General features: G+C 40.4%; 2 protein-coding genes across 2 annotated transcripts in view; both read left to right on the forward strand.

Moving 5' to 3' along the window:
* Positions 1 to 24,484, forward strand: part of LOC136500599 (secretory carrier-associated membrane protein 6-like) — a 66,268-nt gene that overhangs the window by 19,363 nt on the left and 22,421 nt on the right. The gene's annotated exons all lie outside the window — the stretch shown is intronic.
* LOC136499543 (uncharacterized) lies at positions 3,867 to 4,310 on the forward strand. The gene has a single exon (XM_066495160.1). It carries the CDS (start codon positions 3,867 to 3,869, stop codon positions 4,308 to 4,310), a length of 444 nt encoding a protein of 147 aa, XP_066351257.1.

A 24,484-nucleotide genomic window follows, 5' to 3' on the forward strand; every position in this document is an offset into this window, starting at 1 on the left:
ATCAAGCCCCTACAATCAACAAAGAAGGGTTGCTTGTCTTCTCAGAATCGGTTGAGCTGACTTTAAAGTTAGCTGAGTCGATTGCTACCTTCCCTAAGTCAGCTAGGCCAACTAGGAGTCAGCCAGGCTGACTACCTCTATTGCCTACCCTAAGTCGGCTAGGCTAACTTCCTAGTCAGTCAAGCCGACTACCCCTGCTAGTGCCCAAGTCGGCCTAGCCGACTTCTAGTTGGCTAAGCTGACTTTCTCGGTTCCGGCAGCTAGTCGATGCATCTTTAGATGATTCAGCACCTATTGTTGATTGTTCTCTAGAGATGAAGAGAAACATCATTCAAATCAAGGACATGAACTTCTCCAACATGATCAACAAGTTAGAGAACATAAATATTTTGCTCAAATTTCAATTCGGTCATACTATTTCAATTTCTGCATCTGTTAGAGATATCCTTGCTAATAGTTGTAAAAGATCGATTGAGAAAGGCATTTTATTTGTAGAGGATAACATAAAATCAAATTCTATTGGCCAACACATTGTTCCATATGGCAAGGCCGATAGTGGTAGTTCGTCAAAGCAAAAGCTTCTTAAAAGCAACTACAAAGCTGTGGCCAAATGGATTGATGTCAAATCTGATCCATTCGTTTGCCTAGCTTTAAAGCTAACTCCACAAAAGAATCGGCTAAGGAAATCAAATTACACCTTTGACTTTACTTTTTGTGATCATGTCTTTGATATCTTGCACAAGAATAATTTTATGAGAATCATTGATCATAATGCTTTGCCATATATTCAAAATTTAGAAGAGCTTAGATATTGCAAATGGCATAATTCTTTTGATCATAATACTTTTAATTGCAATATGTTTCATTGAGTGATCCAATCAGCTATTGATAAATGATGATTGAGATTTTCTGAAGCTCAACAAATGGACCAATTGGATTCAATTGGTCTTGATGGTAAACTAGGTTTCGAATCGACTTGCATTAGCTGATTCACTCAAAGATCAAGGCTTGAATGCCTAAGAGAGAGATGTGGAGCCCTTAAGTGAAGACAAGGTTGTTGTCTATGAACTGCAAATTAAAGATATTCTAGAGGACAACGAAGTTATCATAGTTCTAGAAGACACTGGGGGCAGGTGAAATCTCTCTAGCCAAAGCAAAAGTCGATTGATCTCATTGAGCAAGGGGAATCAGGCTAAGGATCCTCCTTTGGAGCATGTTTTTCAATATGGTAAGGAGAAGGAGGATGCTCACAAAGCTATTGGAGGCAAAGGCCATGACAAGCAGAAGAGTAGAAGGTCGAAGCTCAGCTTCGAGGAACTTCTAGCTAAATACAAGAAGGTAGTAGAAGCAATTGTCACTAATTGGCCAAAGAAAGTCCAATCATCAAAATTGCCTCCAAAGCGCAAGTCTCAAGAGTGCATTTGGCAAGAAGATAGATCGCACACAGCAACAACATATTTTCCTTTTGAGCAGCCAATTCCCATGGCATATGGACCACGACCTGTATATTTTCATCATTATTCATCTTGGGGCTGGTTTGATCAAGAGGCACATGTTCCACCATATTTTAGGCCACAATATGTAGAGTATGTAGCTCCTAGATATTTAGAGAGATCATCATCTTATAAAGACCATTTTGATCAAAGTTGGTTCGAAGCTCAACCGAAGAAGAAAGTGGTAAAGCAAGTTTACCGCGTGAAGTATAATGGCCGAAAGAAGACTGAGTTCAGATCTGAATTTAACTATCGAAAAGTTAATTACATTGCTGAAAAATCCTGCTATTGATGGCAAAGAAATGAGAAAATCATCTATTGATATTCTAGGTGCCAAATCTAAACAAGAGAAGGTGAGAGTGCCCAAAATTAAGAAAGATTTACTTGCTGTCCAAAACAGAAATAAAATCGATATGCTCAATCGATTTACCAAAGTGGCAAGAAAAGAAGTTACAGAAGCTTAGTGTAGAGAAGCTTGAAAGAAAAGGGCTTGGCATGGGTTCCAAAAGGAAGTATTCAAGCTTAGAAGGATGATGCTCAAGCAAGTGGTGCAACCAAGGCAAAGAAAAGGAGATTCAAGAAACAATTATCAAGTTGGAGGTTTGCATTGAATCATCAAAATCATTGGTCATGGTATCATCCATATTCTCTGCCTATGCCTATGTGGAATTCATCCTATGGTATGTATGGTTATCCCTTAGCTCCTTATTTTGATCCTTGGTGTGGATCTTTATGTGATGGAGGGTTGCCAAATTATTATGCATACTAATGATCAAGAGCCAAAATATTTTGTTTTGAGTATGCATACTCATGTGAATAAATTCATATGGGCGATATTTTGATATCAGCCCTTAGTGTAAAAATATAGCTGATGAATGCTTGCGACCATCGTGCTATTAAAAAGCCCCATGGAATTTACTTTGATGGCTTTAAAGCCCTGGGGCATGATATATGCATTTAGATTTACTTCATGGATCTAACAATATGATTAATCGGCTTGTAAATGAAGCTAAGTTGGCATTGTTATTGTTTCTCCCAATGGTGCTGAAATTGGGATGTCAACCCTGATTAAATTTCTATTGTACCAACAATCAAACCGAATATGAAGCTCTCTTATTCGGGTTGATTATGTTGCGTTCTATGGAGGTAAAACATGTTGAAGCCTATGGTGATTCTTTGCTAGTGGTGCAGCAAGTTGCTGGTGAATCTCAATGCTTAGAGGGGATCACTAAGAGCTTGTCTTAATGCTTGCCTTGATATTATTGACTATTTTGTTGAATTCTAAATTCAGCATATTCTGAGACATGAAATCAAAAGGCCAACATGTTAGCTCAACAAGCATCTAGCTATGACATCGGTGGGTGTAATTTTCATATTCAAGAACAACCGATGCATGAAAGTTTAATTTTTTTCCGTGCGGGTACAGACCAATTGGCTAAGCTGACTAACCCAGTCGGCTTAGCCAACTCCATCTCTACCATAGCCAGGTCGGCTAGGCCAACTGACATAGTTGGCTAGACTAACTACTCCAAGTCAACTAAGCCAACTGCCCCACTCAGTTCAGTCGACTCCCCTATTACCAACCTGGTCAATTCTCCCGAGAAGCTCCCAAATCGACCCGATGTGACTTCTAGTGATGTTGGGGCCGATTTAGAAGATTAGAGAACTCCCTTACTAAAATATTTATGTGATCCAAGTGCTAAAATTGATAAGGGTATTCGACGGAGCGCTTTCAAGTATGTATTGCATAATGATGAGCTCTATCAGAGAACCGCCAAAGACTTGATGTTTAAGTGTTTGGGATCTGATCAAGCAAGAGTGACTATGGGAGAAGTCCATGAAGGCATTTATGGTATGCATCAATCGGCCCTGAAGATGAAGTGGTTATTGCATAGAGCCGATTTTATTGGCCTACTATGATGGTCGATTGTTTTTGTTACTACAAAGGTTGCAAAGAGTGCCAGAAGTTTGGAAATATTCTGCTTGTGCCTGCTGCTATGCTTCATCCTATTATCAAACCGTGGCCTTTTCGTGGTTGGGGGCTAGACTTTATTGGCCAAATACATCCTCCATCTTCAAAGGGACATCGTTTTGTGTTAGTTGCTATGGATTACTTTACAAAGTGGATCGAGGCAATTTCTTTGAAGAATATAACACATACGGAGGTAATTGAGTTAATCACTGAGCATATTATCCATAGATTTGGTATCCCTCAAACATTAACAACAAATCAAGGGACATCATTCAGTGTCTAAGGAGGTGAGGGAATTTGCCAAATTATATAAAATTAAGTTGCTCAATTCATCTCCATACTATGCTCAAGTCAATGGTCAGCTTGAGTCTAGTAATAAGATTTTGATCAAGCTTATCAAAATGAAGATTGAGGAAAATCCAAGGAGGTGGCATGAAGTATTGTCTGAGGCTCTATGGGTACATCGCATTTCAAGCCATGGTGCTACAAAGGTTACTCCTTTTGAGTTAGTATATGGTCAAGAGGCCGTGTTGCCTATCGAGGTGAATTTGGATGCATACAGGCTTGCTAAACAAAATGATCTATCAGCTGTTGTGCATCATGATTTGATGATGGATAACATTGATGAGGTGACTGATGTGAGATTAAAAGCTCTCAAGGAAATAGATAAAGATAAAGCTCGAGTTGCCAAAGCATACAACAAGAAGGTCAAGAGCAAATCCTTTTCAGTGGAAGAATTAGGGTGGAAAACCATACTACCAATTGGATCGAAGAGCAATCGGTTTGGCAAGTGGTCACTAAATTGGGATGGTCCTTACAAAGTGATCAAAGTCATATTCAAGTAACTCTTATTTGCTAGAAACATTGTAAGGTGAATGTTTTAATAAAGCATTCAACGGGAAGTACTTGAAAAAGTATTTTCCAAGTGTTTGGCAAGAAGCCTAAGTGCTCTCCAAGCAATGGCCGATACATGTATTGCCCTTAGAACAAAAATAGATGGTGTATACATCGCCCTTAGCCACTGAGCAGCCGATGAGATGGGTATCGTCGCTGTTTGATTTTAATTTATTTGATTAAGTGTTTTAGGTTTATGCATCATTCACCTGAAAACATGGGGGCATATGTTGACAACCAAAATTGTCCATTTTGTGAAGTTGTAAAAATGTGAAACATACTTTACTATTACATTCCTCTCGTCGAGCCGGTAAAAAACATATATAGAACGTCTAATTTGGAGTCTAGATAAAGGAGTTATGCCCCAGAAAGATGCTCTGTTGTTAAGAGTTTCGACTCAAGTCGGGACTTCCGATTATCGAAAGTTCTGATAGGTGTCAAGACTTTCGGAGAAGCCTAAAGAAACCTGCTCAGGGAGTCTAGGGTTATCCCCAAGCCAAGTCGGGACTTTCGACTAGACCTAGCAAAAAAACCTGTTCGGATCTAGCCTTTTGGATTCCGATCCGAACTGTTCTAAACTCATGGGAAACTTGAAAAATAAGGCTTAGAGAGGGTTCCTACTAGGATAAGACCAACTTTATGAGGAGTTGTATCAAATACTTTATAAGGATGACTCGTCTTCTAGTGAATAGTAGAGGAGTTAGAATTGTTTTTGGGTTTGGAGGAGGATTCATTTTCTGGTCAATAGTAGAGCTATTTTTCGGTCTGTAGGAGTGAAATAGTAAAAGAGTCAGAGCTATTCGGTCTATAGGAGGAACTACACGTTGTCTCTTCCTCAAGTGCTCTGCCTCCTCTAGAAAAGCCATGCTAAATAAGCCCTTAGTGATTCTATAATTTTAATGATAATTGATATGTGTGTTATGGGTCATCAATGATTTCTTCAATTTGAGATGTGCTCCAGAGATGTTCATGGCAGTAGGATTGTCCACAAGAGTGAGTGTGTATTTATGAGCGTAAAGGAAGACATCATCAGGAGAAAAAACGGAAAGAAGAAATCGAGCACCTCTATCTACTGGTTCATTATTTACAAGATCACCACACCACCAGTACCACGTGACCCCAAAGGCCCAAGCTGCATGTGCTGATATAGCATCAACACTAATAAAAGCGTTATTACTTACGTAATATAGGGTGGCATAGGTCGCTTACATGCTTTGGCAAAAGACAAGGAGCTCTGTGTACACGAAGGATCTAAGGCCTGGTTTAGTTCCCAAAAATTTTCACCCTAAACTATCACATCGAATCTTGCGGCATATGGAGTATTAAATATAGACAAAAAAACTAATTATACAGTTTGGTTGGAAATCGCGAGACGAATGTTTTAAGGCTAATTAGTTCATGATTAGCCATAAGTGTTATAGTAACTAACATGCGCTAATGATGGATTAATTAGGCTTAATAAATTCGTCTCGTAGTTTCCAGGCAAGCTATGTAATTAGTTTTTTTTATTAGTATCCGAAAACCTCTTCCGACATCTCCGAAACATCCGATGTGACAACCAAAAATTTTTATTTCGCGAACTAAACAGTGCCTAAGTTTATCAGTAGGCTGGAATTGAGAGTTCAGTAGACCAGTACTATACTAGAGTTTAGGCTGTCCACTCCACCCCATTCCCCCCACTCCTACTGAGCAAGTTGCAAGTAGCAACTCTCCCTCACCTTCCTGCCGGACTATTTTTTCCCTCCTCCTTTCATCCTTCCAACAGGGTTTTGATCTCCTTGTTTCAACGTTTGGCAGAGGGATTCCTGGCTTTGCTCCACGATTCTAGGTGCATGCCCGCGACCATGTTGAGCACTTGATGTGGTTTGGTGGTTTAGCACTTCCTTTCATGTTCATTTGTGGTACTCCACAAAATCTTTTGTGAGTAGCTCTGTTGTTTGAGCCTGAAGCAGCAGGAAGGAAGGCAAGTGTAATGGCTCACCAAATACGGGGTGTAATGGCTCACCAAATACGGGGCTGTTGGGTTCTTGCATAAGCTCCTAAAATTCCTATCACATCGAATGTTTGGACACATGCATGGAATATTAAATATAGATTAATTATGAAACTAATTACATAACTTGCGACTAATTTACGAGATGAATCTGTTAAGTCTAATTAGTCCATGATTTGACAACGTGGTGCTACCGTAAACATGTGCTAATGACAAATTAATTAGACTTAAAAAATTCGTCTCAGAAATTAACCTTCATCTATGTAATTAATTTTATAATTAATCTATATTTAATACTTCTTATTAATATCTAAATATTTAATGTGACATAAATTTTAGAAACGACTAGAGAATCAAATACCCTAAGTACCTTGAAAGACATGGATCTTGTGCAGAGGTTGTACTCTTTCCACTAGATAAGTGGGGTACAGTACCTCGAGGGCCAGGAGGAAAGGAAAGAAGGCGTCTTCTATTACTCAAACGCGTGGAGCTGGTTGTGGATTCTGTGCCAAACAGCGCGCACGGGGGCACATCAATTGAAGCCTCTGTACTTTCTCCTACAAAACAAATAATAAAGGGAAATGGGCCCCTGTCCTCGTGTCCGGATTCAGAGAGGGTAGCCTTTCCGGTTTCCTTTCTTTGATGCAGATGCAGACAGGGCTCCCTCTCGGTCTCGTCTCATCCTCTCCTGAAAGAAGCTGCAACATGCGATGCGATGCAATCCATGCAACAGCTACCGAGTAGGAAGGACACGATGTATGTGTAGGTGGCCAATGAATTTGCAAAGTTAGTGACCAGCGGCCAAAGGAGGGGGCAAAATGCCGAGATTTTCTCTACGTGAAAAACGGTTTGTAGCAACGAAATAAATTTTTTTATAGAGACGACTGGTAATGGAGCCGTTCCTACAGTGACATGTTCGGAAGCCACGAGACCAGCCGCCCCTATAAATGGAACAACAGGGGCGGCTGGTGATACGAGCCGCCCCTACAGATGGGTCGGATTTGTAGGGGCGGCTCACTCACTAGTCGCCCCCGGTGTTTCTATTTATAGGGGCGGCTGGTGATTGAGCGGTCCGCCGTCCCTACAAATGCCCCATGTATAAATACCTCCGATTTGTAGAGACGGCTCAATCACCAGCCGTCCCTACAAAATGACCCACATATAAAAAAACTGCAGCACCTTCTTTCTCCTCGGGTCACTCACTCCAACCCGTGAAAAAAAGGTGGGGAGGTCTTGAGCATACCTCCCAAAAATTACTCTACTAAGAGAGGGAAGGTTTTGGTCTCAAATTCTTTGATGGAGAGGTTGTAGAAGGTAAGAAAATGTTATTCCACACTTTTTAAAAGTTTTAATGGTTGGTTAATGAGTAATTAGAGTTTTATTTTTCTCTCTCTTCTATGGTGCTTGAGCTAATTATGAAGCAAATTAGACCCAAGTTTTGAATGTACTTGGATAAATTAGGTATGGGAACAAGATCATACCTTTATTTGGTCCATATTTCTTGATTTTAGTGAACAATTAGTTAATTTTATGGATGTTTCATATGCATGTAGATCTAGATCTAGGGTTTGTTTTTTTATTAATTTTGTTTTTGTGAATTTATGTTTGATGAAATTGGACTAGGGTTTGCATGAAAGATATTGGGTAAAATATAATTGTTACTAATTGTTGTCTTTAAAATTGTTTATCGTAATCAACAAATATGTATTTTAATTATTTATGGATAAATGAGTCATTAATTAATTTTCCTCTACCATGGTGTGGTTGTATGCTTCATGTAATTCATATTTGATTTATATTTATATATATCTGAAGTATATACAATGTTTGTTTTGTTGTTATTGTAAAAGATGGAGTACATGAACTCTTGGATGTATGGTTCGTTAAGGTTTAAGGCAGGTTTCCGTGAAGAGGTGGATAAATTTATTGAAGTCACAAAGATAGATGACTAGATTAAAATGATAAAGCATGATTTTAGAAAATTTTAGAAAAAAAACCATTATATTTGGCGTTAGTATGATGGAGAAAAACTAGTTACAAGTTTCTGTCATAGATTAAAAAGAGAAATCACACTTGTTCATCATTGATCATCATGAACAGTTGCGATTTTTCTTTTTAATCTCTGGGTAAAATTTGTAACTAGTCTTTCTCCCTCATACTAACTCCAAATGTGATGATTTTTTTCTAAAATTTTCTAAAATCATGCCCTATCAAGTTACTGTGTTGATTTGGTCATTCTTTTCGTTTGACAAAGTTTGAACAATTCAATTATTCAAATTTAAAAAATGACAAGTTCTAACAAGATTTTGAAACACCAAATGATTTCATCTAAAAAAGTGATGAATACTAAAATTGTATAACTCATCAAGATCTAAAACTTTTATTTTGAATATTTTTTCATCTGACATAATGATAGTAAACTTTGTTCACAAATCAACATATCTCTCGTATAGTTTATGAAACTATGAGTGATATGTGGATTTGTGAACAATGTTTACTAACACTTTGTTAAATAAAGAAATGATCCAAATAAAAGTTATAGATAGTGATGAGTTCAACAACTTCTATGTTCATGACATTTCTAGTTGAAATGATTTAAGGTTTTAAAATCTTGTTTGAAGTTGTCATTTATTAAAATTTAAAATTAAAACTGTACAAATTTAGTCAAATAAAAAGATGATCAAAATAAAAAATTGTAGATAGTAATGTGTCCAACAACTTCTATGTTTATGACTTTCTTATTTGAAATCATTTAAGGTTTCAAAATCTTGTTTAAAGTTGCTATTTATTGAAATTCAAAATTTGAACTTTTCAAATTTTGTCAAATGAAAAGATGACCGAAATATAAGTTGTACATCTTGATGAGTTCTACAACTTTGATGTTTACAAAATTTTCATTTGAGGTCATTTAGTGTCCTAAAATTCTATTAGTTATTTCGAAATTTAAATTATAAATTAAAATAAATTACAGAATTAGTAATTAAAATAAATTAAAAAATATTGGTAGGTGAAAGGTCCTAATATGGCTAAAGAGGGGATGAATAGCCTATTTAAAAATCTACAAATCAACTAGAGCAATTTGATTAGTATGACAAATAGCGAAATGTAAACTTGCTCTAGCTCTATAAGGATTGCAAGCCACATATCTAATAATTCTAGTTGCAATAATTACTAGGCACACAACTTGCAATGTTACTACTCACTAAGAGCTCTCAATCTTGCTACTCTAAAGAGCTCCACTAGATGAACTTAAAATAACAAAGCAAGCTTTCAATTCTAATTACACTAAAGAGCTTGCCACAACTAGTTTATAAGAATATAAATGAGTGAGTAGAGTGATTATACCGCCGTGTAGAGGAGTGAACCAATCACAAGATGAATACTAAATCAATCATCGGGAGAATACCAAAGGGCAAAAGACAACCAATTTTTCTCCTGAGATTTACGTGCTTACCGGCACGCTAGTCCCTGTTGTGTCGACCAACACTTGGTGGTTCGGCGGCTAAGAGGTGTTGCACGAACCTCGTCCACACAATTAGACACCGCAAGAACCTACCTACAAGTGAGGTAACTCAATGACACGAGCAATCCACTATAGTTACATTTTGACTCTCCGCTGGGGAAGGCACAAGACCCCTAACAATCACCACGATCGGAGCCGAAGACAATCACCAACCTCCGCTCAATGATCCTCGCTGCTCCAAGCCATCTTGGTGGCGGCAACCACCAAGAGTAACAAGTGAATCCCATAGCGAAACACGAATGCCAAGTGCCCCTAGATGCAATCACTCAATCAATGCACTTGGATTCTCTCACAATCTCACAATGATGATGAAACAATAATAGAGATAAGTGGGAGGGCTTTTGCTAAGCTCACAAGGTTGCTATGTCAATGCAAATGGCCAAGAGAGTGAGCTTAAGCCGGCCATGGGGCTTAATTAGAAGCCCCCACGAAATAGAGCCGTTGTACCCCTTCACTGGGCACAACACGGGGTGACTGGACGCTCCGGTTAATTCGACCGGACGTAGGACCCTAGCGTGCGGTCGCCCGATGCTTGCCACGTGTCATCGGCTTCAAACGCAGATTGCCCGATCTCAACGGTCAAGTGATGACCGGACACGTCAGTTAGAAAGTGACCGGACGTAGGACCCCATCATCCGGTTGTTTCCAGTAAGGTTCCAAATGTGAAATTTCACGACCGGACGCATCCGGTCATGCTCGACCGGACACACCCAGCGTCTGGTCACTCAATGTTTCCTCTGTGCGCCTCATGTCAGCGTACATCAGCACTGACCGGACGCACCCTGCCAGCGTCTGGTCACTCTTAGCGCCAGCGTCCGGTCGAAGACCGAAACCGCGCACTCACTGCTGCCACTGATCGGACACAGGACCCCAACGTCCGGTCACCACATGACTAGCGTCCAGTCCACTCTATGAAACCCTGTCTTTTCTATATAGGGCGCGGTGGCACCGTCGGACTGTCCGCACTCTACGGGCAGGCACTCTACCGGTGAAGTTTCTAACCCTTGCTCAAATGTGCCAACCACCAAGTGTATCACCTTGTGCACATGTGTTAGCATATTTTCACAAATACTTTCAAGGGTGTTAGCACTCCACTAGATCCTAAATGCATATGCAATGAGTTAGAGCATCTAGTGGTACTTTGATAACCGTATTTCAATATGAGTTTTACCCCTCTTAATAGTACGGCTATCTAACCTAAATGTGATCACACTCGCTAAGTATCTTGATCACCGAAATAAAATAGCTCCTACTATTTATACCTTTGCCTTAAGCCTTTTGTTTTTCTCTTTCTTCTTTTCCAAGTTCAAGCATTTGATCATCACCATGCCATCACCATCGTCATGATCTTCGCCATTGCTTCATCACTTGGAGTAGTGCTACCTATCTCATAATTACTTTGATAAACTAGGTTAGCACTGAGGGTTTTATCAATTAACCAAAACCAAACTAGAACTTTTAATCTCCTCCTTTTTGGTAATTGATGACAACCCTTTCACAAAGATATGAGTTAAAATTTAATTGAATCCATGTTGCTTGCCCAAGCATATTTACCATGTATAAAGGATATGGACAAGTTTCATAAATTCCAAATGGTAGCAATTGCTCCCCCTATATATGTGCTAAGAGTTTAGATTGTAGCTTGCACATATGTTTAGATAGGAAATATAGGAGACAATTTCTACCGTATGATGCTAAGGTATAAGAGATGGACCTTTGAAGTGTGATACCAATCAGAGTGCACCAATATACCATCCTTAGCACCATTAGTAACTATACATACACAAAAACTAGAATACCCCATGAGATCAACATTACAAGTAAGGGTCTAGTTTCATAAAATGATCATAAGTCTAGTTACTTTACCCTATGCATGCTAGTTTTTCATTTCACCATTCAAGCATATAACTAGCATACACCACACAAGCATGGATATTGAAATTTAGAACTTGTTCCATGCAAGCAAATATATGAAGTGCACATTTAAATGCAACATACAAGTTTATGAGCTTGCTCCCCCTACTTGTGTGTATTTTTTATTTTTTCCCTTACAATGTCGTTTCATTTGTTTGCTTCTCCTATCTTTGTGAATTTCTCTCCCCCTTTGTCAACAATTAGCACAAAAGGTGAGCTCAAATTATAGATAGGTTAAGGGTGAAACCATATGAAATGAGGATCATTTTCTAATTTGGTTCAATCTAGATCACTTGCAAAAGATATTTAACTCGGTTTGATCCAAGGACAAGCTTCTTCACACCTCTAAATAAGGGTTATCTTGTACCATGTTGAGTTAAACACTTATAGCTTATTTTCTAGATCAAATACTAGGTTTATAAGCCCACAAACATGTCATATGTTACCACTAGATCATTTCAAACATACAAGCAATAGTGGTACCATACAAGCATAAAATTCATTTGATTTTAATGAATGAGCCTAGGACATGATAGAAATACTAGATGCACTAAATAAGTCCTTAGCAATAGATGGATGACATGTCAATCAACTTTACCTTGCTTTGCTCGAAGGAGAGGCATGTCATATAATGGGGGGGGTGCATCAACACATATTTGAGAAGTCAAGTATGTTCAATTCATTCCTTAGCTTGCAAAACCTCTTTTCATCAAGTGGCTTGGTGAAGATATCGGCAAGTTGATCTTCGGTGCCCACACTCTCAATGCAAATATCTCATTTTTATTGGTGATCTCTTATGAAATGATGACAGACATCAATATGCTTTGTTCTTGAATGTTGAACCGGGTTGTTGGTGAGCTTTACGGCACTCTCATTGTCACATAGCAATGGCACTTGCTTGAATTTAATTTCAAAGTCACTCAAAGTAGCCTTCATCCAAAGTAATTGAGCACAACAACTACCGGCCAAAATGTACTCCACTTCGGCGGTTGAAAGTGCTATACTATTTTGCTTCTTTGATGACCAAGACATAAGTAATCTTCTAATAGTTGATATGTGCCCGATGTGCTCTTTCTCTCAACTTTGTATCCCGCATAATCAGAGTCCAAATATCCAATCAACTCAAATCTTGCCCCTTTGGGATACCACAATCCAACATTTTGTATATGTTTCAATATTCTCTTTATTGCTTTCGAATGACTTTCTTTTGGTGAGGCTTAGAATCTAGCACACATGCATACACTAAACATCACTATCCGGCCTTGATGCGGTCACATAGAGTAGGCTTTCAATCATAGACCGATACATCTTTTGATCCACCATGTTGCCACTAGCATCACTATACAAGCTTCCACTTGTCCCCATTGGTGTACTAATAGCTTTACTATCATCCATTCCAAACTTCTTGAGCATGTCCTTGATATACTTGCCTTGACTCATAAATGTGCCTATTCTTCATTTGCTTGATTTGAAGACCAAGGAAGTAACTAAGCTCTCCAATCATAGACATCTCAAACTCACTTGCCATCATCTTGCCAAACTCCTCACAAAAAGTCTTGATTTATTGACCCAAATATGATATCATCGACATAGATTTGCATTACAAACAAGTCATTTCCAAGCTTCTTGGTGAAGAGAGTGGTGTCAACCTTTCCATCTTGAATCCCTTAGAGAGTAGGAAATCCCTCAATCTCTCATACCATGCTCTTGGTGCTTGTTTCAATCATACAAAGCCTTTCTCAACTTATAAACATGGTTGGGTTTCTTTTCATCTTCAAAACCAGGAGGTTGCTCAACATACACAAGCTCATTGATGTACCCATTGAGAAATGCACTCTTCACATCCATTTGGTACAACTTGATGTTGTGGGCACAAGCATAGGCTAACAAGATCCTAATTGCTTCCAATCTTGCAACCGGGGCATATGTTTCTCCAAAGTCAAGACCTTCAACTTGAGTGTAACCTTGAGCCACTAATCTTGCTTTGTTCCTTATTACTATCCCATCTTGATCTTGCTTGTTCCGAAAGACCCACTTGGTTCCTAATCACATTATGATCCTTAGGCCTCTCAACTAACTCCCATACTTGGTTTCTTGTGAAGTTGTTTAGCTCTTCATGCATAGCATTGACCCAATCAACATCCTTCAAAGCTTCATCTATCTTCTTAGGTTCAATGGATGACACAAATAAGAAGTGCTCACAAAATGAAGCCAATCTTGATCTAGTTTGCACACCTCTTGAAATATCACCAATGATAGTGTCCAAGGGATGATCTCTTATAACATTGGTTGGTTGAATCACTTGCACTTGATTGCTTGCATTTGATAGATTCACTTGGTTGAGATGATGAACTAGCCACTTGTTGTTGATCTTGTACTTTGTCATCACTAGTTCTTGCTTGAACTTGATCATGAGAACCACTAGCTTGCACATTTGAGTTAGAGAGCACTTGATTCTTGTCATCTTCAACATCAATCACCTCTCTAGGCCTTATATCACCAATGTCTATGTTCTTCATTGCATTGACCAATTGAGTGCCTCTTACATCATCTAGATTCTCATCTTCCTCTTAGGAACTATTTGTTTCATCAAACTCCACATCATGAACCTCCTCAAGAGTACCACTAGCCAAATTCTAAACTCTATAAGCCTTGCTAGTAGTGGAGTAACCAAGCAAGAAACATTCATCATATTTCTTTTCAAACTTGCTCAATCTAGTGCCTTTCTTCAATATGTAGCATTTACAACTAAAAACCTAAAAGTATGCTGATGTTGGGCTTTCTTCCATTCAAAAGCTCATAAGATGTCTTCTCTATCATAGGGTGACAATAGAGTCGGTTGCTATAATAGCAAGCCATATTGATCGCTTCGATCCAAAATGAATGACTCACATTGTACTCACTCAACATTGATCTTGCCATGTCAATCAATGTTCTATTCTTCATTTCAACTAAGCCATTTGATTGAGGAGTGTACTTGGCCAAGAATTGATGTCTAATTCCAAATTCATCACACAACTCATCAATTCTAGTGTTCTTGAATTCACTATCATTGTCAGTTCTAACTTTCTTGATAGTTGTTTCAAACTCATTGTAAATGCTCTTGACAAATGATTTGAATGATGCAAATACATCACTCTTGTCAATAAGGAAGAACACCCATGTGTATCTAGTGAAATCATCCACAATCATAAATCCATATTTGTTTCCACCAATGCTTGTGTATGTGGTTGGTCCAAATAAGTCCATATACATCAACTCAAATGCCTTAGATGTGCTCATCATGCTCTTCTTAGGATGTGTGTTACCAACTTGTTTTCTGGCTTGACATGCACTACATAGCTTATCATTCTCAAATGTGACATCTTTCAAGCCTCTAACTAAGTCATGCTTAATCAACTTGTTCAATTGTTTCATTCCAACATGACCAAGCCTTCTATGCCATAACCAACCTATGCTAGACTTAGTGATCAAACATGTTGTCAATTGAGCTTCTCTAGCATTGAAATCAACCAAGTATAGATTTTCATATCTAAATCCTTTGAATATCAAGTTAGAGCCATCTACACTTATAATCTCTACTATCATCCACACTAAATATGCACTTGAAACCAAGATCACACAATTGAGCTACCGACAGAAGGTTGAAGTTCAAGCTCTCTACTAGTAGCACATTGGAAATGCTCAAGTCATTGGATATTGCAATCTTACCAAGCCCTTTGACCTTGCCTTTGCCATTGTCACCAAATGTGATACTATCAATCCCATTGCTCTTGTTTTCATTGATTGAATTGAACATTCTTGGATCACCGAGTCATGTGTTGTGTGCACCCACTATCAAGCACCCAATGCCTTCCTCTAGCTTTATAATTGACCTACAAAAGAAGATCAATTCTTTTTAGGTACCCAAACTTGCTTGGGTCCTTGAAGGTTAGTTACCAAGGTCTTTGGTACCCAAATAGCCTTCTTCTTTAGGCCCACAATTGGTGTACCAATGAACTTAGCCTTCACACCATTGGCACCCTTAACAAGCATGTAACAAGAATCAAATTTAATTGAGGATACAATAGGTAGCTTGTTCTTGTTAATCTTGCAATATTGCTCTACATGCCCAACTTGCTTGCATCTATTGCAAAACCGACCATTGCCCTTCACAAAGTTAACTTTGGGAGTGACAAAGGCCAGCCTTGCCTTTCTTGAGGGGTATAGCCTAATCCCTCTTTGTTGAGAGAAAACCTTTGGCTACCCAAGCACTTTAGCAAGCAGGCATCTCCACCATAGGCATTGCCTAAGGCACGAGTGAGCTCATTCACCTCCTTCTTGAGGGTCTCATTTTCCACCATTAATGAGGCATCACAAGTGAGACCATCACTCAAAGGTGAAGTAGAAGTAGTAGTGCTACAAGAAGTGTTAGTGGGAGCAACTATAATGGGCTTATAAAAAGATTCATCAATAAGATCACATGTTAGTCCCACATCACATGATACAATCACTTGCTCCTTCTTGGCTTCCTCTTTGACTTGCTCGATGAGAGAGGAGTGAGCTTTCTCAAGCTTAGAGTGAGCTTTGCCTAAGCTTCTCATGGGCTTCCATTAGCCTCTCATGAGTGGCATTGAGCTCATCAAGGGATTGCTCAAGAAATTTGACTTTCTTGTTCAATTCCTTGCACTCCTTTCTCTTCATCTCAAAGCAAGTATGCACTTGCTCACACATGTCCATGAGCTCCTCCTTGGAGTACTCTCATCATCATCATCACTCCTACAAGCATCACTTTCACATTCATCATCATCACTCACATCATATTTTACCTTGGTAGGTTTTGCCATGAGGCATGTCGAAGGAGTGTCGAAGATGGAGGGCTTGTTGTTGATGGCGATGCTTGCTAGTGCTTTCTTGATAGATTTCTTGCCATCATCACTAGAGTCATCACTATCCGAAGAGCCATCACTATCCCAAGTGACCACATAGCCTCCACCCTTCTTCTTCTTTTGGAAGGTCATTCTCTTCTCCTTCTTCTCCTTCTTTTCTTTCTTATCCTTCTTGTGCTTCTTCTTCTCATCCTCATCATTGTCACTATTGTAGGGACAATTTGCTACAACTATGATCGGGACTCTTGCAATTGTAGCATCTTCTCACATATTCTTTGCTTTTGGTGTGATCTCTTCTCTTTCTTGCACCATAGCCCTTCTTCTTCATGAATTTTCCCATCTTGCAGTACAAAGAGGGCCATAGCTTCATCATCAATATCACTAAGATCATCATCATCACTTGATTCTTTCTTGGACTTGCCCTTGTTCTTGGATGATGATGAGCTAGCCTTGAATGCTATACTCTTCTTCTTCTTTTCTTCTTCTTCCTTCTTGTCATCCTTGTCATCCCCCTCCCTTTCCACACGGTATGTCTCTTGGGTCATGACATCACCTAGTACTTGGTTAGGGGTAATCTCCTTCAATCCTCCTCTTATGATAAGCAATCTCAACATCTCAAATCTTGGAGGTAAGCACATCAAGAACCGATGAGAGACATCATCATCCTTGATCTTCTCTCCCAAGGCCTTCAAGTCATTTACAATCACTTGCAACCGATGGAACATTTCTGGAATGCTCTCATCTTCCTTCATCTTGAAGCTTGTCAACTTATCCTTGAGAATGTACAACTTAGCACTCTTCACCGCCGGTGTGCCCTCATATGTTTCCTCCAATCTCCTCCACACCTCATTTGCTCTTTCACAATCCTTGATTTGCTCAAACACCTTGGAATCAATGGCATTGTATATGGTGTTGAGAGCCATTGTATTGCATTGCTTGTTGGTCTTGTCTTGGTTGGTGGGGTCATCGGGATCAATGATAGCATAGTCATTCTCGGTCACCTCCCATACTTGATCATTGATTGAACCAAGATACATCCTCATCTTTCTCTTCCAATAATCATAGCATGTGCCATCAAAGAACGGTGGTTTGCCCCCCACATGGTTGAACACAACTTGAGCCATAATTTGACACCGAGGTTGTTAAGCCTTCAATCAAACGGTGACCACGGCTCTGATACCACTTGAAAGGTCCTAATATGGCTAGAGGGGGGGTGAATAGCCTATTTAAAAATCTACAAATCAACTAGAGCAATTTGATTAGTATGACAAATAGCGAAATACAAACTTGCTCTAGCTCTACAAGGGTTGCAAGCCACCTATCCAATAATTCTAGTTGCAATGATTACTAGGCACACAACTTGCAATGTTACTACTCACTAAGAGCTCTCAATCTTGCTACTCTAAAGAGCTCCACTAGATGAACTTAAAATAACAAAGCAAGCTCTCAATTCTAATTACACTAAAGAGCTTGCCACAACTAGTTTGCAAGAATATAAATGAATGAGTAGGGTAATTATACCACCATGTAGAGGAGTGAACCAATCACAAGATGAATACTAAATCAATCATCAGGAGAATATCAAAGGGCAAGAGATAACCAATTTTTCTTCTGAGGTTCAGCGTGCTTGCCGGCATGCTAGTCTCTGTTGTATCGACCAACACTTGATGGTTTGGTGGCTAAGAGGTGTTGCACAACCTCGTCCACATAATTGGACACCGCAAGAACCTACCTACAAGTGAGGTAACTCAAAGACACGAGCAATCCACTATAGTTATCTTTTGGCTCTCCGCTGGGGAAGGCACAAGACCCTCACAATCACCATGATCGAAGCCGGAGATAATCACAAACCTCCGCTCAACGATCCTCACTGTTCCAAGCCGTCTAGGTGACAGCAACCACCAAGAGTAACAAGTGAATCCTGCAGCGAAACACGAATGCCAAGTGCCCCTAGATGCAATCACTCAAGCAATGCACTTGGATTCTCTCCTAATCTCACAATGATGATAAAACAATGATGGAGATGAGTGGGAGGGCTTTTGCTAAGCTGATAAGGTTGCTATGTCAATGCAAATGGCCAAGAGAGTGAGCTTAAGCCGGTCATGGAGTTTAAATAGAAGCCCCCATGAAATAGAGCCATTATACCCCTTCACTGGGCACAACACGGGGTGACCGGATGCTCCGGTCAGTTCGACCGGACGCAGGACCCCAGCATTCGGTCGCCCGATGCTTGCCACGTGTCATTGGCTTCAAACGCCGATCGCCTGATCTCAATGGTCAAGTGATGACCGGACGCGTCAGTTAGAAAGTGACCGGACGTAGGACCCCAGCGTCCGGTTGTTTCCAGTAAGGTTCCAAACATGAAATTTCATGACCGGTCGTGTTCGGTCATGCTCGACCGGACACACCCAGCGTCCGGTCACTTAACGTTTCCTCTGTGCACCTCACATCAATGTACGTCAGCACTGACCGGACGCACCCTGCCAGCGTCCAGTCACTCTTAGCGCCAGCGTCCGATCAAAGATTGAAACTATGCACTCATTGCTACCACTGACCAGACGCAGGACCCCAGTGTCTGGTCACCACATGACTAGCGTTCAGTCCACTCTGTGAGACCCTGTCTTTTCTTTATAGGGCGCTGGTGGCACCATCGGACTATCCGCACTCTATGGGCAGACACTCTGCTGGTGAAGTTTCTAACCCTTGCTTAAATGTGCCAACCACCAAGTGTATCACCTTGTGCACATGTGTTAGCATATTTTCACAAATACTTTCAAGGGTGTTAGCACTCCACTAGATACTAAATGCATATGCAATGAGTTAGAGCATCTAGTGGCACTTTGATAACCGTATTTCAATACGAGTTTTATCCCTCTTAATAGTACGGCTATCTAACCTAAATGTGATCACACTCGCTAAGTGTCTTGATCACTGAAACAAAATGGCTTCTACTATTTATACCTTTGCCTTGAGCCTTTTGTTTTTCTCTTTCTTCTTTTCCAAGTTCAAGTATCTGATCATCACCATGCCATCACCATCGTCATGATCTTCGCCATTGCTTCATCACTTGGAGTAGTGCTACCTATCTCATAATTACTTTGATAAACTAGGTTAGCACTGAGGGTTTCATCAATTAACCAAAACCAAACTAGAGCTTTCCAGTAGGGGCGGCTAACTCAGGAGCCGCCCCTATAAATGACCTTCGGTATATATACTAGAGTCCGCCGGAGGCCAAAATTTTTCTAAGTCAGTGCGCTCGCTTCTTCCTTGTGGACGTCGTAAGGCTACCAAACCCGCTGTCACCGCCACCGTCTTTATGCCGTAGCGCCGCTTCCTCTCACCTCCGTCGGCCCGTGCGCTCTGGCATTCCTCCCCCAAGCTTCCTTGGCTCCATCCGCCGCTGGGACCCGCTGCGGAACCCTAGCCATGGGCGACGCCTCTGTGCCCTACCTCCACTGCCTCCATGCTATACCTCCGCCATGCCCTACCTCCCCCGATCTGCCTCCAACCCTCGGTTCGTCTTCTGCCCTGCGTGCCACCGTTCCCCCCGGTGGCTAGGGTTTTCGCTGCTGTTCCCCCTCCCACGGTGGCTAGGGTTTCCGGCGCTATGGTGCGCGTGGTACAACCGGTGGTGGCGCTATGGTGCACTGATCCACCTCCTCAAGTCTTCCGTCGAGCCGCAACATCCCTCCCTCGACTAGGACAGCAGGTACCCCCACACCCCTCGGTTGCTGCCAGCCATCTTCCTGTATTGTCTCTCTTGCTGTGTTTCAATTGCCTGTGTTTACAAATTGAATAGCAGGACACATATTATCAGTAGTAGAACACATTAGCAGAACACGATTGCTATGGTTTAATCGATGGATTTGTTTTCAATATTTTTCTTCTTCTGGGATATGATTTTAGGTGCCTCAAGAATTGATGAATATATATATATGCTGGTAACACGGAATTGATGGATAGCAAAATTATTAAACATGGCCATTTTACTAAAATCATATGCTCAAATCAAAATAGCAATGACCTATTTTGCTTAGGGCCCCTTGCTAGGTAGATACTATGTTTTTTCTTGATAACCTAACCTTAATGTACCAAAAATATATATTTTCTTATACATGTTCAAAATTGAAGAATTTAGTACTCCGTACATCACAACTATCATTGTACGAGGAGCAGCAGCAGCAGCTTCCAATGGATTGCTTCAGTTCTTGATTTGTTGTGGGATGGCAATTATATTCCTATAAGAAATAATTCCATTATACAAATGGCTTTAGCTTTAAGCGGGTCTAAACAGTTTGCAGTCTGAATTCTATTTTGCTATGGTGTGGTCGATGTGCAAGTTATTGAAGTAGACTATCAAAGAAAACAATAATATCTCTGGTCGGCTGCACTTCTACCACAGTTGCACTTCTACCACAGCTGCAGCAGCTGAGGCTGCTTGATTTCTTTAGGTTTTACTGAGTAGTGTTGTTGCTGCTTTGGTCATAGAACTGTGGTCTAGCTTCTTTCGCATTAAAAAAACACCGTGTGCTAGAAGATGCTGAAACTTTGTAACAATAATAATGGACATCCATACATCATATTTTTTTGGATGTAGGGCATGATTGGTTGCCTGAACCGGACCGTCATATGGCCCATCCCGCATCCTTTAGTGCATTCGCCTATGTTTGGTTGCTCTACTCGCATTATTTGGCCGATGATGCAAACTATAGCAATCTAAGGTGGCTGTGGGTATTCTTCCTATTGGTGCTTTTTTTGTCTTCTTGTGTTTTCTCATGTCTGTCATCAAACTGTGGGATACATCCATTCCAAAGCAATTGTTGTAGGCATGCCTACCTGATGGCTAGGATGGACATGTCCCATGCTTCCATAGGAGCCATGAACTTGCCTCAGCAATTTGTGTTCTTATTTGCCACCTAGGATGACTGCAGTTAGCTTGCAAGATGATCATAAGTTAGTTTGCAGTTAGCTGAGGCCTGCATTTTTGTGTGCCTATGATGTCAACCATTTTTTTGACTGAGGTTGATACAATTGTGAGATCCTTTTTATGCCTATGAAGATAACAGTGCCAGTTGAGTAATGGATTATGCACATTGATGACCTTGGACTTATGAGGTACTGGAGTATTGTTTCTTCTATCTTCTGCTTATGCTTCTCATCGCTGTCATCAAACCATGTGAGACATCCATGCCCAAGCAACAGCTAGGCGGTTGTGATAATCTGATGGCTGGGCTAGATGTCTCTCATGGTTTCATGCCTATCATGATCTTGATTTTCTACTATCTATTTGAGGTTTGTAGCTGTCTATGTTTCTTAAGCTCTAAGTTTAAGGTCAAATAAAAAGGCAATTAAATCCGAGGCAAATCGATTGAACTAACCCTCATCTTATCAACATCTTATACTTGCTTTCATCGATCTGCATCTATCTATCTATCTTCGATCCATCCATCTAGCATTGGTTCCTTCCTTCATCATGAACTACCACTGCTCATGTTTGCAATGATATGAGATGGATGCTACTGCTCTGCATCATCATGTTCATATATGCTCTTCATTCCCTGCTAACTAGCTCTTTTGCTGCTGGTACACCTGTCCATCATATTATTCCTTCCACATATATATCATGGGCCTTGGCTGCTACCTCTGCATGTAGATGCAGCTAGCCTGCAGGCCAGCCCTTGCATTGAGAGATATTTCACAGCAACTCCCTGTGATGCCTACAACAGTTTTTCACGCGCCATCTTCTTGTTGCCTGTGTTGCCTGTGATGAACCACCCTAGGTGCCTATGATGCATGTGATGTACCCTAGCAGCATGTACCACTGCCTTTGATGCCATTTTTAACCTGAGCACTGAGCATATGTCATTTTCTATGATTGTTACTGCCTATGATGCCTCTATTATGTTTCAACTAAGCATATGTCATTTTTATCTACTAATGGAGCTGCCTGCTGCACTAAGTTCACTGGTTCACTAGATTTTTACCTGCTGCTGCTCTATCTACTGCTAGTTGTTCCAAAATTCTAGTTCGAGTAAGTTCAACTATATGGCTACCATACAACTTCGAGTAAGTTCAACTCTATACTTAAAGCTTTGTTCAATATATTTCATTCGATGCAAAAGAGCTTATCTAGTTCAATAATTAAATCCATGCAACAATCACTGGATTTGTATAGGCGTCGATGTCGGGAGGAGCACAGCATGGGTCTTTGATTCAATAGATAGGGACCCGGTGACATACAAGGACTTCATATCGATTCTCAAGATGTATACATATCGACAATCCTCATTAGCTTATATGTTTGTATGTATACTTGTAACGTTCATTTTTGGATACTAACAAGTTGTATTTGCTAAAATAATTCGAATAGGGCATTTAGGTTCTATGTCACTAAACATCACGGAAGACATGATGCAGCAAGGAAGGGAAAGTTGGCTATAAAAACACTATGTATGGTAAGTGCAACTTACTTCTTCAGTACTCCATTACATGGCTGTTAAAAGCATTACTTAACATTTCCATATGTAAAACACACAGTGCCCTAAGCAGAAGCCTGAGAGTGTACATTGTGGATAATATGTATGTTCTATGATGAGTAACACCGGTGCCTACAGGAGACACCCTTTACGGGTAAGTTTGAACCTCTTCACCCGTAGTATAAAAACTTCGGACATGGTATGAAATACTAAACCGAAACTTGTTCTCTTGTAGTGGAAAGAAGAGAAAGAAATAAAAAGAGACCCATACAAGGATGATCAACTCTTAGAGCTCGTCGGCGACCTTTGCAACTTTATATTGGACTAGATTGTACACGTCAAAGGCACCTACCATGACCGAGAGTCTGACTTAGGTAGAAATCCTCAGTACCAACACCTTCGTGAGACCGAAAGGCTAGCTCTAGACCGTTGATAACAATATGTATAGAATTTGATATTGATTTTACCTTGTGAATTATGTCTATTTAAAGATGGATTGTATATATTCTTGTGAATTGTACTTGTAATTGTAGTTTATATAATACTCTTGAGCGAACGCGGTTCGGAGGCTGCGTTTTGCGAATCGCGGGTCGTAGTTAAGTTTCGCGCGTTCCATGCCGCGGGCGATTCCCGGTCGCGCGTTGGTCACGGGGTGTTCGGCGGGATTATCTCGCTTTCCTCGCTCACTCGCAACGCGAACGCAGGAATACGCGGAAACAAACAGGGCCATATGTATGTTCTGGTCGAATTTGAATTGTAAATTTATTTTTTTAGTGGAAAAATATACTGTAGGGACGGTTCTAGACTGAACCGCTCCTACAAACAGGTATTATAGGGGCGGCTGATACTACAGCCGCCCCTACAAATCAATTTGTAGAGGCGGCTGATAACACCAGCCGTCTTTACAAATCGATTTGTATGGGCGGTCAGGGAACCGTTCCTACAAATACATAATTTATAGAGACGTTTTGATAGAGGTGGTTGGTCAAACTATCCCTATAAATGATCTTAAGTCGCTCCTATAAACCCTATGTGACGTAGTGTTTGCTGATGCCAACCTCACTTGTTAGTGCAAACTTTTCCTTGGCTTGCCCGAGCACAAAAGTTTGCACCTTTGACGTTGATGTGAAACTTTGAACACTGTACTGTACTACTTAGTACTAGAGAGAGTAGACTCGCACATCATCTTCTGTCGCCGTTCCATCTTTATCGCATCAGACCAAATTGCTGAAGTGTCACGCGAGAATTCAGTCTGTGTCAAGTGTCTCTCTTTACCACTTCATGGATGTACTCGTACGTACTACAATGATTTCAGTCTGTGGTGGTAAACTAGACCGATCTGATGCATGGC

The sequence above is a fragment of the Miscanthus floridulus genome, chromosome 13 (genome assembly GCF_019320115.1).
Source record: "Miscanthus floridulus cultivar M001 chromosome 13, ASM1932011v1, whole genome shotgun sequence".
NCBI classification, from domain to species: domain Eukaryota; kingdom Viridiplantae; phylum Streptophyta; class Magnoliopsida; order Poales; family Poaceae; genus Miscanthus; species Miscanthus floridulus.